The sequence below is a fragment of the Salmo salar genome, chromosome 20, assembly GCF_965601325.2.
Source record: "Salmo salar chromosome 20, fSalSal1, whole genome shotgun sequence".
Taxonomy (NCBI): Eukaryota; Metazoa; Chordata; class Actinopteri; order Salmoniformes; family Salmonidae; genus Salmo; species Salmo salar.
Window position 1 is genome coordinate 88,312,597 of NC_138310.1, and position 17,387 is coordinate 88,329,983.

The window sequence follows — 17,387 nt, forward strand, 5'->3', positions numbered from 1 at the left end:
TAGTGGTTAGAGGCAGGTAGCCTAGTGGTTAGAGGCAGGTAGCCTAGTGGTTAGAGCGTTGGACTAGTAACCAGCAGGTAGCCTAGTGGTTAGAGCATTGGACTAGTAACCAGCAGGTAGCCTAGTGGTTAGAGGCAGGTAGCCTAGTGGTTAGAGCGTTGGACTAGTAACCAGCAGGTAGCCTAGTGGTTAGAGCATTGGACTAGTAACCAGCAGGTAGCCTAGTGGTTAGAGGCAGGTAGCCTAGTGGTTAGAGCGTTGGACTAGTAACCAGCAGGTAGCCTAGTGGTTAGAGCATTGGACTAGTAACCAGCAGGTAGCCTAGTGGTTAGAGGCAGGTAGCCTAGTGGTTAGAGCGTTGGACTAGTAACCCGTGTGGCTCAGTTGGTAGAGCATGGTGTTTGCAACGCCAGGGTTGTTAGTTCGATTCCCACGAGGGACCAGTACGGGGAAAAAAATGTATGAAATGTATGCATTCACTACTGTAAGTTGCTCTGGATAAGAGCGTCTGCTAAATGACTAAAATGTAAATATGTAAATGTAACCGAAAGGTTGCAAGGTTGATTTCCCCGAGCTGACAAAGTAAAAATCTGCTGTTCTGCCCCTGAACAAGGCAGTTAACCCACTGTTCCTAGGCCTTCATTGGAAATAAGAATTTGTTCTTAACTGACTTGCCCAGTTAAATAACAAGATGGAGAAGAGCTAGGGCCTAGCACCAGCCACCAGCATGAGGGTAACATCACATGAAACACCTGCACATCTGTTACCCCAGCCACTAGCACCTGACCACCTCGGTGATGAGAAGCCAGCGTTACCATAGCCACCTGACCACCTCGGTGATGAGGATCCAGCGTTACCATAGCCACTTCGGTGATGAGGAGCCAGCGTTACCCTGACCACCTCGGTGATGAGGAGACAGCGTTACCATAGCCACCTGACCACCTCGGTGATGAGGAGCCAGCGTTACCCTGACCACCTCGGTGATGAGGAGACAGCGTTACCATAGCCACTTCGGTGATGAGGAGCCAGCGTTACCCTGACCACCTCGGTGATGAGGATCCAGCGTTACCATAGCCACTTCGGTGATGAGGAGCCAGCGTTACCCTGACCACCTCGGTGATGAGGAGCCAGCGTTACCATAGCCACCTCGGTGATGAGGAGACAGCGTTACCATAGCAACCTGACCACCTCGGTGATGAGGAGCCAGCGTTACCCTGACCACCTCGGTGATGAGAAGCCAGCGTTAGCATAGCCACCAGACCACCTCGGTGCTGAGAAGCCAGCGTTACCATAGCCACCTGACCACCTCGGTGATGAGGAGACAGCGTTACCATAGCCACCTGACCACCTCGGTGATGAGGAGCCAGCGTTACCATAGCCACCGGACCACCTCGGTGATGAGGAGACAGCGTTACCATAGCCACCGGACCACCTCGGTGATGAGGAGCCAGCGTTACCATAGCCACCGGACCACCTCGGTGATGAGGAGCCAGCGTTACCATAGCCACCGGACCACCTCTGTGATGAGAAGCCAGCGTTACCATAGCCACCTGACCACCTCGGTGATGAGGAGCCAGCGTTACCATAGCCACCTGACCACCTCGGGGATGAGGAGCCAGCGTTACCATAGCCACCAGATCACCTCGGTGATGAGGAGCCAGCGTTACCATAGCCACCTGACCACCTCGGTGATGAGAAGCCAGCGTTACCATAGCCACCTGACCACCTCGGTGATGAGGAGACAGCGTTACCATAGCCACCTGACCACCTCGGTGATGAGGAGCCAGCGTTACCATAGCCACCAGACCACCTCGGTGATGAGAAGCCAGCGTTACCATAGCCACCTGACCACCTCGGTGATGAGAAGCCAGCGTTACCATAGCCACCTGACCACCTCGGTGATGAGGAGCCAGTGCAGGTCTGTCTTGACACTTACCCGAGCGGCATTTTCAGTGGGAGAAAAGCGGGCCTTTTGTAGCGTCTGGTTCAAGGTCTGCATTTGGTTGTGGTTCACGCTATGTCATCTGAGGAGGCGATAGGAAACGTTTTCAATGTGTGTAGCTCCCTGTACGATTTCTTTAGGAAACCCACAGTAGCTACACATTACACTCGGGAAAAACTGAAAATACTTCTTACTTAAAGATGGACTGGCCACCTCGCCACAGTGTCAGTGATTTTGAAGTCAAATGAAAACACAACAGAGATGCTCGGTGAAATTAAATCTATTCTCGCATATGGCACAGATGTGAGACTTGAGGCCACAGGCTTATTGAAAGCAGTGACAGAGCCGAGCTTTGTATTGCTAACATGACTCACAAAATCCTGGGACTCCTCGATCCTCCTTACAAGTCACTGCAGTCAAAAGCTACTGATCTGCACACCGGTGTCAATCTTGTCCGCAGTACGTATGGGTGCGTTGAAAAACAGCGATGTGATGCTCAATTTGAAAATCTTTGGAAGGCATACCAGGAAGTCACGAGTACACCAGCTCCAAGCAAACGACGGAGACTCATGATGTAAAACTCTGCAAGAGTATGTAGTTGAAATCACAGTGGGTCGGCATGATGATGGAGACGAGAGGGGGTGTAAACAACTGTTTTTCAGCACTTTGGATGCCGTGCTGGGGAAAATGCCATCACGATTTAGCAAATGAAATAGTCAACTGGTGAAAGGATCCCAAGAGCCTAAACTTTTTGGATGTGAACAGGATCAAGACATTGTTGAATCGAACCAAAACAGAACCAGTGGAAGCAGCTTTTATTGTGGCTCGCACATTCTTACAAGGTGAAATCTAACCACAGCCAGCAAACAACAACTCATTGTTCTTCAAAAATTATGACGGGCCTTTGTCAGCAATATCGACTGTGCTTTTGGCACTGAAACATGGATTAACATTTGGGGCATCTACAGCAATGTGTGAGAATTCCTTCTCTACCCTGAAGAACGTATTCTGCATTTTACATCAATGAAAAACACCCCCCAAAAAATGTGTCGCGCTCATGCTTTTTATGAACCTTTTTTCAAATCCTCCTTAGAGTCTCATCATGCAGCCTTACTTGGTATTACAAATCAAAACATACAGCCCAACGTTTGTATCACAACTAAAGTTACATTAATAACTCTAAATGAAGCATATAGGAGGACCTGTTTCTATGTTAACTGCTCAACACAGAATAGCTGTATTTGTGAGCACTCCCTCAAATCGTTTGGAGAAAATATCCTTTCTGTTTTATGCAGCTATGTTCAATTTTATTCTTCATAATATAAACGGAATTCTAAGCAAATCTTGTCCGCTTAATGAGGGCCAAAGGACAACTTAGAGTATGCTAAGTATTCTTCTGAAATATACATTTTTTTTTTCACATCATGTTTCTTTAAACCTGTCTAAAATAAATAAATGGATTTATTGTGAAGGTGTAGACTATATTACATGGATTTAGTAGACTTTTTAAAATGTAGATGTTCCAAAGGTCTGCATCAGTGGCTTGTAGGATATGTGTGGAAGCCAGGATATGCTAAATGTGTTTATGTTAATTAACGGTCAATTACCATGAGAACGGCAGTTACTTGCTTGATAATCACCAGCTGACAACATGTCGTGACGCCACAGCCCTAGCTATTGTCAATCTGTTCTTTATTTTACTATTATTATTATCTATCCTGATGTCCTGTCACTTTACCCTGCCTTCCTGTTCATATCTACCTCAAATATCTTATTATTATCTATCCTGATGCCATGTTACTTTACCCTGCCTTCATGTTCATATCTACCTCAAATACCTTATTATTATCTATCCTGATGCCATGTTACTTTACCCTGCCTTCATGTACATATCTACCTCTAAATACCTTATTATTATCTATCCTGATGTCTAGTCACTTTACACTGCCTTCATGTACATATCTACCTCAAATACCTTATTATTATCTATCCTGATGCCATGTTACTTTACCCTGCCTTCATGTACATATCTACCTCTAAATACCTTATTATTATCTATCCTGATGTCTAGTCACTTTACCCTGCCTTCATGTACATATCTACCTCAAATACCTTATTATTATCTATCCTGATGTCTAGTCACTTTACCCTGCCTTCAGGGTAGCCTAGTGGTTAGAGCATTGGACTAGTAATCGAAAGGTTGCAAGTTTCGAATCCCCGAGCTGACAAGGTAAAAATCTGTCGTTCTGCCCCTAAACAAGGCAGTTAACCCACTGTTCCCCGGTAGGCCGTCACTGTAAATAAGAATTTGTTCTTAACTGACCTGCCTAGTTAAATAAATAAAAAATAAATATCTACCTCAAATACCTTATTATCTATCCTGATGCCTAGTCACTTTACCCTGCCTTCATGTACATATCTACCTCAAATACCTTATTATTGTCTATCCTGATGACTAGTCACTTTACCCTGCCTTCATGTACATATCTACCTCAAATACCTTATTATTATCTATCCTGATGCCTAGTCACTTTACCCTGCCTTCATGTTCATATCTACCTCAAATACCTTATTATTATCTATCCTGATGCCTAGTCACTTTACCCTGCCTTCATGTACATATCTACCTCAAATACCTTATTATTATCTATCCTGATGTCTAGTCACTTTACCCTGCCTTCATGTACATATCTACCTCAAATACCTTATTATTGTCTATCCTGATGCCTAGTCACTTTACCCTGCCTTCATGTACATATCTACCTCAAATACCTCGTACATCTGCACACTGATCTGGTACTGGTATTCCCTGTATATAGCTCCACATTTATCTGGTACTGGTACTCCCTGTATATAGCTCCACATTGATCTGGTACTCCCTGTATATAGCTCCACATTTATCTGGTACTGGTACTCCCTGTATATAGCTCCACATTGATCTGGTACTCCCTGTATATAGCTCCACATTGATCTGGTACTCCCTGTATATAGCTCCACATTGATCTGGTACTCCCTGTATATAGCTCCACATTGATCTGGTACTTCCTGTATATAGCTCCACATTGATCTGGTACTGGTACTCCCTGTATATAGCTCCACATTGATCTGGTACTGGTACTCCCTGTATATAGCTCCACATTGATCTGGTACTTCCTGTATATAGCTCCACATTGATCTGGTACTTCCTGTATATAGCTCCACATTGATCTGGTACTCCCTGTATATAGCTCCACATTGATCTGGTACTCCCTGTATATAGCTCCACATTGATCTGGTACTTCCTGTATATAGCTCCACATTGATCTGGTACTTCCTGTATATAGCTCCACATTGATCTGGTACTTCCTGTATATAGCTCCACATTGATCTGGTACTTCCTGTATATAGCTCCACATTGATCTGGTACTCCCTGTATATAGCTCCACATTGATCTGGTACTTCCTGTATATAGCTCCATTCGTGTGTATTTTATTTTAGTCCTCTTTGTGTTAGTTACTATTTTATCATTGGGAAGGACTCATAAGCAAGCATTTCACAGTTAAGTCTACACCAGTTGCTTTTTTTTATGTAGCAAATTTATTGGAAATTAAATACATATATATCTCATTTACATAAGTATTCACACCCCTGAGTCAACACATGTTAAAATCACCTTTGGCAGCGATTACAGCTGTGAGTCTTTCTGGGTAAATCTCTAAGAGCTATCCACACCTGGATTGCACAATATTTACACATTATTCTTAAAAAAATTCTTCAAGCTTTGTCAAGTTGGTTGTTGATCATTGTTAGACCGCCATTTTCAAGTCTTGCAATAGATTTTTAAGCCAATGTAAGTCAAAGCTGTAACTAGGCCACTCACGACCATTCAATGTCGTCTTGGTAAATAACTCGAGTGTAGATTTGGCCTTGTGTTTTAGGTTATTATCCTGCTGAAAGGTGAATTGACCTCCCAGTGTCTGGTGGAAAGCAGACTGAAACAGGTTTTCCTCTAGGATTTTGCCTGTTCTTAGCTCTATTCTGTTTCTTTTCATCCTAAATAAAACCCCTAGTCCTTGCCGATAACAAGCATACCCATAACATGATGCAGCCACCACCATGACTGAAAATATGAAGTGTGGTACTCAGTGACGTGTTGTGTTGGATTTGCCCCAAACATAACTCTTTGTATTCAGAACATAAAGAAAATGTCTTTGCTACAGTTTTTTGCAGTTTTACTTTAGTGCCTTGTTGCAAACAGGATGCATGTTTTGGAATATTTGTATTCTGTACAGACTTCCTTCTTTTCACTCTTGTCATTTAGGTTAGTATTGTGGAGTAACTACAATGTTGTTGATCCATCCTCAGTTTTCTCCTATCACAGCTATTAAACCCTGTAACTATTTTAAAGTCACCATTGGCGAAATGGTTTCCTTCCTCTCCGGCAACTGAGTTATGAATGACGCCTGTATCTTTGTCGTGACTGGGTGTATTGATACACCATCCAAAGTGTAATTAATACCTTAACAATGCTCAAAGGGATATTCAATGTCTGCTTATTTAAAAAATTAAATATACCGCTAGGTGGCCTTCTTTGATAGGTTTTGGAAAACCTCCCTGGTCTTTGTGGTTAAATCTGTGTTTGAAATTCACTGCTCGACTGATGGACCTTACAGATAATTGTATGTGTGGGGTACAGAGATGAGGTAATCATTCAGATATCATGTTAAACACTGTTATTGCACACAGAGTCCATGCAACATATTATGTGAGTTATTTATCACATTTTTACTCCTGAATGTATTTAGGCTTGCCATAAAAAAAGGGGTTAAATACTTATTGATTCAAAACATTTAAGCTTTGAATTTTTGTATTAATTTGTAAAAATGTCTAAAAACATAATTCCACTTTGATATTGTAAGTTATTGTATGTAAGCCAGTGACACAAAATATAATTTAATCCGTATTAAATTCAGGCTGTAACACAACGAAATGTGGAAGAAGTCAAGGGGTATGAATACTTGTGAAAGACACTGTATTTTAGTTATCAGTTTATGTAAAGATTCTCTCATTGGTTTAATTTACCGTAAAACTTCAATGTAACGTCTCAAATAGCCTCCTGTCCCTATTAATAGCCGGGCAACAGCACACATTTCATTAAATAAACACCTGCTTCAAATAAACGCTGGGTGTAAATGAATTGTTCACGAGGTTACCATGAATTACCATGAATTGTTTTTTACGAGGTTTGTTTGATTTGTTACGTTAAATAATATAGTAAAGACAGTAAATGTCAATCATCTGTTTTTATCACAAGTAAGAAACTGCTAGCCATTGGCTGCTAATGCTGAGAACTGCTAGCTAACTAGCTAGCACAAAAACAGTCAACAACTTTGGGATTACAGAAGCCTAGAAATCAGCTGATTGCCCTCTGGTGGCGAAAGTAAAAACGGCAGAAAATACACAGTCAAAGAGGAGAATATGTGTGTGTATATATATATACTGCTCAAAAAAATAAAGGGAACACTAAAATAACACATCCTAGATCTGAATGAATGAAATAATCTTATTAAATACTTGTTTCTTTACATAGTTGAATGTGCTGACAACAAAATCACACAAAAAGAATCAATGGAAATCCAATTTATCAACCCATGGAGGTCTGGATTTGGAGTCACACTCAAAATTAAAGTGGAAAACCACACTACAGGCTGATCCAACTTTGATGTAATGTCCTTAAAACAAGTCAAAATGAGGCTCAGTAGTGTGTGTGGCCTCCACATGCCTGTATGACCTCCCTACAACGCCTGGGCATGCTCCTGATGAGGTGGCGGATGGTCTCCTGAGGGATCTCCTCCCAGACCTGGACTAAAGCATCCGCCAACTCCTGGACAGTCTGTGGTGCAACGTGGCGTTGGTGGATGGAGCGAGACATGATGTCCCAGATGTGCTCAATTGGATTCAGGTCTGGGGAACGGGCGGGCCAGTCCATAGCATCAATGCCTTCCTCTTGCAGGAACTGCTGACACACTCCAACCACATGAGGTCTAGCATTGTCTTGCATTAGGAGGAACCCAGGGCCAACCACACCAGCATATGGTCTCACAAGGGGTCTGAGGATCTCATCTCGGTACCTAATGGCAGTCAGGCTACCTCTGGCGAGCACATGGAGGGCTGTGCGGCCCCCCAAAGAAATGCCACCCCACACCATGACTGACCCACCGCCAAACTGGTCATGCTGGAGGATGTTGCAGGCAGCAGAACATTCTCCAAGGCGTCTCCAGACTCTGTCACATCTGTCACATGTGCTCAGTGTGAACCTGCTTTCATCTGTGAAGAGCACAGGGCGCCAGTGGCGAATTTACCAATCTTGGTGTTCTCTGGCAAATGCCAAACGTCCTGCACGGTGTTGGGCTGTAAGCACAACCCCCACCTGTGGATGTCGGGCCCTCATACCACCCTCATGGAGTCTGTTTCTGACCGTTTGAGCAGACACATGCACAGTTGTGGCCTGCTGGAGGTCATTTTGCAGGGCTCTGGCAGTGCCCCTCCTGCTCCTCCTTGCACAAAGGCGGAGGTAGCGGTCCTGCTGCTGGGTTGTTGCCCTCCTACGGCCTCCTCCACGTCTCCTGATGTACTGGCCTGTCTCCTGGTAGCGCCTCCATGCTCTGGACACTACGCTGACAGACACAGCAAACCTTCTTGCCACAGCTCGCATTGATGTGCCATCCTGGATGAGCTGCACTACCTGAGCCACTTGTGTGGGTTGTAGACTCCGTCTCATGCTACCACTAGAGTGAAAGCACCGCCAGCATTCAAAAGTGACCAAAATTTCAGCCAGGAAGCATAGGAACTGAGAAGTGGTCTGTGGTCCCCACCTGCAGAACCACTCCTTTATTGGGGGTGTCTTGCTAATTGCCTATTATTTCCACCTGTTGTCTATTCCATTTGCACAACATCATGTGAAATTTATTGTCAATCAGTGTTGCTTCCTAAGTGGACAGTTTGATTTCACAGAAGTGTGATTGACTTGGAGTTACATTGTGTTGTTTAAGTGTTCCCTTTATTTTTTGGAGCAGTATATATTTTATAGAGGCATACTAAGACAAAAGAAATATGACACTGTGTGTAAATGATAACACAGGAAATTAAGAAATTGATTAAAATGCTGGAAGCGAATGCTGTAATTAAAGGAAAACTCCGCCCATCTTTTGGTATTTGTTTCATTAGTCCATTGTTGATATAGTCCCAAAATATTTGCATGTCAGCAATCAAGTTGTCAAGATATATATCTTTCAAAATACAGCCGGTATGATTACATCTTGTACAGACTACGTCTTGTCTCACATCTTTTGGGGTGGCAGCGTAGCCTAGTGGTTAGAGCGTTGGATTAGTAACCGAAAGGTTGCAAGATCGAATCCCCGAGCTGACAAGGTACAAATCTGTTGTTCTTCCCCTGAACAAGGCAGTTAATCCACTGTTCCTAGGCCGCCATTGAAAATAAGAATTTGTTATTAACTGACTTGGCTAGTTAAATAAAGGTAAAACATTTTTTTTTTAAAGCCTGGGTTATCCATGACACAAAGCCAGAGCTGTTCTCTATTCACAGGCCTTTCAGGGGAGTTGTTTATTTTAACTGTAACCATGTCTGTTTTTAGTCAGTTTGTATCTAATTCTGCAGCAGAAAATAATACTTCCCAGTTCCCTGCTGCTCCTGCTTGCCCTCTCCCCTCTCTTCTTATCTTCTCTCATGTCCCCCCCTCTCTCTCTCTCCCTCATAATGACAGAGTTAAGATGGTGTCATGGCAGCGGAAGTCGTTCATATTTTCCCTAAATGCTGAATCAATCCCAGTTGGGCCCTGTAATAGCCAGGGCTAATGAGTGTCTGACCTAGCTGCCTCCCAGTCCCAGCTCACGCCAGATAGAAGAGATAGAAGAGCCATAGGAGATCAAGCACATTGAGAAACACATTGACTGAGTGATAAATAAATACATGTATGTTTTGTCTGTTGTGCTGTGGCAAAGGAGGCCAGGGTGTAGTGGTGCTACTTGGGTTTGGGTTTGATTTGAACTATCAGTGGAGGAAGCAGCCCCTCAAGAGGCTGAAAATATTTGGCATTGGCCCTCAGATCCTCAAACCATTTTACAGCTGGTATGGCAACTGCTTGGCATCTGACCGCAAGCGTGTCATGCGGCATCTGAGATGCTAAGGACTGTTTTGCTAGCACAGATTGAATATGTTCCAGGATTCTTCCGATGGCATTGAGGAGTTTACCACATTTATTTTTTTATTTCACCTTTATTTAACCAAGATCTCATTTGCAACTGCGACCTGGTCAAGACAAAGCAAAGCAGTTCGACACATACAACATCACAGAGTTACACGTCGTCAGCTTCATCAATAAGTGCAAAGACGACGTCATCCCCACATTGACTGTACGTACATATCCCAACCAGAAGTCATGGATGACTGGCAACATCTGCACCGAGCTAAAGGCTAGAACCATCAAACAGGCAAAGCATCAATACCGGACAAAGATTGAATCCTACTACACCGGTTCTGATGCTCGTCGGATGTGGCAAAATATTACGGACTACAAAGGGAAATCCAGCCACAAGCTGCCCAGTGATGCGAGCCTACCAGACGAGCTAAATGCCTTTTATGCTCGCTTCGAGGCAAGCAACACTGAAGCATGCATGAGAGCACCAGCTGTTCCGGAGGACTGTGTGCTCACGCTCTCCGTAGTCGATGTGAGCAAGACCTTTAAACAGGTCAACATTCACAAGGCCGCAGAACCAGACAGATTACCAGGACGTGTACTCAGAGCATGCACGGACCAAGTGTGTTCACTGATATTTTCAACCTCGCCCTGACCGAGTCTGTAAAACCTACATGTTTCAAGTATACCCCCATAGTCCCTGTGCCCAAGAAAGTAAAGTTAGCCTGCCTGAATGACTGCCGCCCCTATGCACTCACGTCGGTAGCCATGAAGTGCTTTGAACGGCTGGTCATGGCTCACATCAACACCATCATCCCGGAAACCCTAGACCCACTCCAATTTGTATACCGCCCCAACAGATCCACAGACGTCACAAGCTTAATTGCACTCCACACTGCCATTTCCCACCTGGACAAAAGGAACACCTATGTGAGAATGCTGTTCATTGACTACAGCTCAGCGTTCAACACCATAGTGACCACAATGCTCATCACTAAGCTAAGGAACCTGGGACTAAACACCTCCCTCTGCAACTGGATCCTGGACTTCCTGACGGGCCGCTCCCAGGTGATAAGGGTAGGCAACAACACATCTGCCACGCTGATCCTCTACATGTTGGCCCCTCAGGAGTGCGTGCTCAGTCCCCTCCTATACTCCCTTTTCACCCACGACTGCGTGGCCAAACACGACTCCAACACCATCATTAAGTTTGCTGATGACACAACATTGGTTGGCATGATCACCAACAACAATGAGACAGCCAATAAGGAGGTCAGAGACCTGGCAGTGTGGTGCCAGGACAACAACCTCTCCCTCAACGTGAACAAGACAAAGGAGCTGATCGTGGACTATTGGAAAAGGAGGGCCGAACACATCCACATTCACATCGACTGGGCTCAACCTGCTTGGCATCCGACCGTAAGGCGCTACATCACTTGGGCCAAGCTTCCTGCCATCAAGGACCTATATACTAGGCAGTGTCAGAGGAAGGCCCAAAAAATTGTCAATGACTCCAGTCACCCAAGTCATAGACTGTTCTCTCTGCTACCGCATGGCAAGCGGTAGCGGAGCACCAAGTCTAGGTCCAAAAGGCTCCTTAGCAGCTTCTACCCCCAAGCCATAAGACTGCTGAACAAGTAATCAAATGCCCCCCCCCCTTTGTTTTTACACTGCTGCTACTCGCTGTTTATTATGTATGCGTAGTCACTTTACCCCTACCTACGTGTACAAATGATCTCTACTAACTCCCCCCACATTGACTCGGTACCGGTAGCCCCTGTATATTTGTTTATATTTGTATATTTAGTCAATATATTCAGAACTCTAAGGGCCCATAAGTAAGCATTTCACGGTAAGGTCTACTACACCTGTTGTTTTCGGCGCTTGTGACAAATACATTTTTATTTTATTTTTATTTGATTTCACACTCATCACATACACTGCTGCTACTCTATTTATTATCTATCCTGATAGATACTTTTACCCCTACTGTACCTACATGTACAGTGTTTTCGGAAAGTATTCAGACCCCTTGACTTTTTACAAATTTTGTTACGTTACAGCCTTGTTGTAAAATTGATTGAATTGTTTTTTTACCCTCATCAATCTACATCAATAACCCATAATGACAAAGCAAAAACTGGTTTTTAGACAGTTTTGCGAATTTATAGAAAATAATAATAAAACTGAAATATCACATTTACTTAAGTATTCAGCCCCTTTACTCAGTACTTTGTTGAAGCACCTTTGGTAACGATTACAGCCTCAAGTCTTCTTGCGTATAACGCTTCAAACTTGTCAAACCTGTATTTGGGGAGTTTCTCCCATTCTTCTCTGCAGATCCTCTCAAGCTCTGTCAGGTTGGATGGGGAGCGCTGCTGCACAGATATTTTCAGGTCTCTCCAAAGATGTTTGATCGGGTTGAAGGCCGGGTTCTGGCTGGGCCACTAAAGGACATTCAGAGACTTGTCCCGAAGCCACTCCTGCATTGTATTGGCTGTGCGCTTAAGGTCGTTGTCCTGTTGGAAGGTGAACCTTTTCCCCAGTCTGAGGTCCGGAGCACTCTGGAGCAGGTTTTCATCAAGGATCTGTCTGTACTTTGCTCTGTTCATCTTTGTCTCGATCCTGACTAGTCTCCCAGTCCCTGCCACTGAAAAACATCCCCACAGCATAATGCTGCCACCACCATGCTTCACCGTAGGAATTATGCCATGTTTCCTCCAGATGTGATACTTGGCATTCAGGCCAAAGAGTTCAATCTTGGTTTCATCAGACCAGAGAATCTTGTTTCTCATGGTCAGAGAGTCTTTAGGGGCCTTTTGGCAAACTCCCAAGTGGGCTGCCATGTGCCTTTTACTGAGGAGTGGCTTCCGTCTGGCCACTCTACCATAAAGGCCTGATTGGTGGATTGCTGCAGAGATGGTTGTCCTTCTGGATGGTTCTCCCATCTCCACAGAGGAACTATAGAGCTCTGTCAGTGACCATCAGGTTTCTAACTAAGGCCCTTCTCCCCCGTTTGCTCAGTTTGGCCAGGCGGTCAATCCTGTCTCAGAGCTCTACGAACAATTCATCTCTCTATCTCATATATATATATATATATATATATATATATAATTTATTTATTTATATATAGTGAGGGGAAAAGTATTTGATCCCCTGCTGATTTTGTACGTTTGCCCACTGACAAAGAAATGATCAGTCTATAATTTTAATGGTAGGTTCATTTGAACAGTGAGAGACAGAATAACAACAAAACAATCCTGAAAGATGCATGTCAAACATGTTATAAATTGATTTGCATTTTAATGAGGGAAATAAGTATTTGACCCCTCTGCAAAACATGACTTAGTACTTGGTGGCAAAACCCTTGTTGGCAATCAGAGGTCAGATGTTTCTTGTAGTTGGCCACCAGGTTTGCACACATATCAGGAGGGATTTTGTCCCACTCCTCTTTGCAGATCTTCTCCAAGTCATTAAGGTTTCGAGGCTGACGTTTGGCAACTCGAACCTTCAGCTCCCTCCACAGATTTTCTATGGGATTAAGGTCTGGAGACTGGCTAGGCCACTCCAGGACCTTAATGTGCTTCTTCTTGAGCCACTCCTTTGTTGCCATGGCCGTGTATTTTAGGTCATTGTCATGCTGGAATACCCATCCACGACCCATTTTTAATGCCCTGGCTGAGGGAAGGATGTTCTCACCCAAGTCCATCGTCCCTTTAATGCGGTGAAGTTGTCCTGTCCCCTTACCAGAAAAACACCCCCAAAGCATAATGTTTCCACCTCCATGTTTGACGGTGGGGATGGTGTTCTTGGGGTCATTGGCAGCATTCCTCCTCCTCCAAACACGGCGAGTTGAGTTGATGCCAAAAAGCTCAATTTTGGTCTCATCTGACCACAACACTTTCACCCAGTTGTCCTCTGAATCATTCAGATGTTCATTGGCAAACTTCAGACGAGCATGTATATGTGCTTTCTTGAGCAGGGGGACCTTGCGGGCGCTGCAGGATTTCAGTCCTTCACAGCGTAGTGTGTTACCAATTGTTTTCTTGGTGACTATGGTCCTAGCTGCCTTGAGATCATTGATAAGATCCTCCCGTGTAGGTCTGGGCTGATTCCTCACCGTTCTCATGATCATTGCAACTCCACGAGGTGAGATCTTGCATGGAGCTCCAGGCCGAGGGAGATTGACAGTTCTTTTGTGTTTCTTCCATTTGCGAATAATCGCACCAACTGTTGTCACCTTCTCACCAAGCTGCTTGGTGATGGTCTTGTAGCCCATTCCAGCCTTGTGTAGGTCTACAATCTTGTCCCTGACATCCTTGGAGAGCTCTTTGGTCTTGGCCATGGTGGAGAGTTTGGAATCTGATTGATTGATTGCTTCTGTGGACAGGTGTCTTTTATACAGGTAACAAACTGAGATTAGGAGCACTCCCTTTAAGAGTGTGCTCCTAATCTCAGATCGTTACCTGTATAAAAGACACCTGGGAGGCATAAATCTTTCTGATTGAGAGGGGGTCAAATACTTATTTCTCTCATTAAAATGCAAATCAATTTATAACATTTTTGACATGCGTTTTTCTGGATTTTTTGTTGTTATTCTGTCTCTCACTGTTCAAATAAACCTTCCATTAAAATTATAGACTGATCATTTCTTTGTCAGTGGGCAAACGTACAAAATCAGCAGGGGATCAAATACTTTTTTCCATCACTGTATATCCACAGTAAAACAAGTCCTAAATCGACATAACCTTAAAGGCCGCTCAGCAAGGAAGAAGCCACTGCTCCAAAACCGGCATAAAAAAGCCAGACTACGGTTTTCAACTGCACATGGGGACAAAGATCGTACTTTTTGGAGAAATGTCCTCTAGTCTGATGAAACAAAAATAGACCTGTTTGGCTGTAATGACCATCGTTATGTTTGGAGGAAAAAGGGGGATGCTTGCAAGCTGAAGAACACAATCCCAGCCATAAAGCACGGGGGGTGGCAGCATCATGTTGTGGAGGTGCTTTGCTGCAGGAGGGACTGGTGCACTTCACAAAATAGATGGCTTCATGAGGTAGGAAAATTATGTGGATATATTTAAGCCACATCTCAAGACATCAGTCAGGAATTTAAAGCTTGGTCGCAAATGGGTCTTCCAAATGGACAATGACCCCAAGCATACTTCCAAAGTTGTGGCAAAATGGATTAGGACAACAAAGTAAAGGTATTGGAGTGGCCATCACAAAGCCCTGACGTCAATCCTATAGAAAAGTTGTGGGCAGAACTGAAAAAACATGTGCGAGGAAGGAGGCCTACAAACCTGACTCAGTTACACCAGCTCTGTCAGGAGGAATGGGCCAAAATTCACCCAACTTATTGTGGGAAGCTTGTGGAAGGCTACCCGAAACGTTTGACCTAAGTTAAACAATTTAAAGGCAATGCTACCAATTACTCATTGAGTGTATGTACTTCTGACTTCTGACCCACTGGGAATGTGATGAAAGAAATAAAGGCTGAAATAAATCATTCTCTCTACTATTATTCTGACATTTCACATTCTTAAAATAAAGTGGTGATCCTAACTGACCTAGGACTCTGATTAAATGTCAGGAATTGTGAAAAATTGAGTTTAAATGTATTTGGCTAAGGTGTATGTAAACTACTGACTTCAACTGTACACACACACACACACGTGCTCTGTCCAATTTTCTAGAGATTTCCAGTGTCTTTTCTAGTATTTTAAATGATCTATGTAATATCATAACTGCCAAGAATGACTGAAACAGTTATATTGCACACTTCACATGTTATACTCGTGTGTGTGTGTGTGTGTGTGTGTGTGTGTGTGTGTGTGTGTGTGTGTGTGTGTGTGTGTGTGTGTGTGTGTGTGTGTGTGTATGTGTGTGTGTGTGTGTGTGTGTGTGTGTGTGTGTGAGAGAGAGAGAGAAGGATCCACATGATTCCTTTAAGGCAGAAAAATACAAAAGAGTGTTGACTGTGGGTTATTAATTTTAATTTTAGATACGGTTTAGATAAGGCTCCTCTTTCTCTCTTTCTTCCACCCCCCCCTCGCCCCGTTTTTCTCCTCTTTCCCTCTATCGCTTTCTCTTTATAAAACACTGGAGCTAGATAAGGGATAAGCAGCATCTCCATGGCAACAGTGTCTTAATGAAAGCAACAAGCATGACCCCAAGGCTGTGTCTCTGAATCAAGGAGAATAGAATGGTGTGTGAACCCGAGGCTGTGTCTCTGAATCAAGGACAATACAATGGCGTGTGACTCTTCAGTGAAGTCAGAATTCTGTTGACTCTCTGGTCTTGCCTTCTCTCTAGAGTCAGGTAGCAGAAAGGATGGTGATAGACAACTGGATTGGTCTGTTTACACACACCAGCCGTGGTCTGTTATTGGCTCTATTTTAAGCGGTCAGCTCCATGTGTCTGGTGGCATTGACTTCACAGCCCTTGAAGTTAAGCAGAGGTTGCTATGGTTACGCTGAATGTGAAAAACATTCTCCTCTCCCCTGACTCCCTGCCCAGTAATAAATCTTAACCTCTGAACCCCCCCCCCCCCCCCCCCCCCCCCCCCCAGCTGTCATTCCCATGACACCTCTGGCCTAATGACTGGAGCGCACCCCAGACACATGACCCTATCTTTCTGTTCTGTAAAGAGGGGTCATCCCCATAATCCTGTATCCATCTCTGAGCACTCCTATCTGGGGGTATGATCAGTGGACAGACGGCCTCTTCTCTCCAGGGTTCTGTGGATCTGTCAGAGTGAACACCCTCAATCTGAAACACACCCATTCATGTTCGATTTGGACTCTGTTACCGTTTATCTTTGAAAGCGATAACTCATTAAAGTGTTACGAGAGTGGAAGAAATCGTTATCTCTGCAGCCTCCGTTGAACTGTGATCAAAGTACGTCCGTGTAGGGTACTAGTGCTCTCCGGACAGTCGCTCTTGTTCGCTGTATCACCTTTTTGGGGGAAAACTACAGAAACGGTTTCAGGGATGAAGCTGGGAAACACGCAATGGAAAGAGTTCCTGGAGAATATCAGTGTTCTGCAATGGATATGGAGCTTCCTCCTGTTAGGTCCGGCTTGTATTGGATTGATGGTGTACCTTCTGTTGACTTCTCTGTGGCCGCTGCCTGTTCTCTACCTCATGTGGCAGTTGGCGGACTGGAACACACCTGAAAGAGGGGGTAGGAGAAGTTCTTTTGTGAGAAACTGGAAAGTGTGGAGTCACGTTAGGGACTACTTCCCAAT

General features: G+C 44.2%; 2 protein-coding genes across 3 annotated transcripts in view; both read left to right on the forward strand.

Annotated features, from left to right (window-relative positions):
• LOC106581510 (syntaxin-1A) overlaps positions 1–17,387 on the forward strand; it is a 237,638-nt gene that overhangs the window by 101,940 nt on the left and 118,311 nt on the right. The gene's annotated exons all lie outside the window — the stretch shown is intronic.
• Positions 16,998–17,387, forward strand: part of LOC106592016 (diacylglycerol O-acyltransferase 2) — a 1,735-nt gene continuing 1,345 nt past the window's right edge. The window contains exon 1 of the mRNA XM_045704087.2: positions 16,998–17,387. This exon is cut by the window's right edge and continues 1,345 nt beyond it. Within this exon, the coding sequence (XP_045560043.1) occupies positions 17,131–17,387 (257 nt within the window). The 5' untranslated portion in view covers positions 16,998–17,130.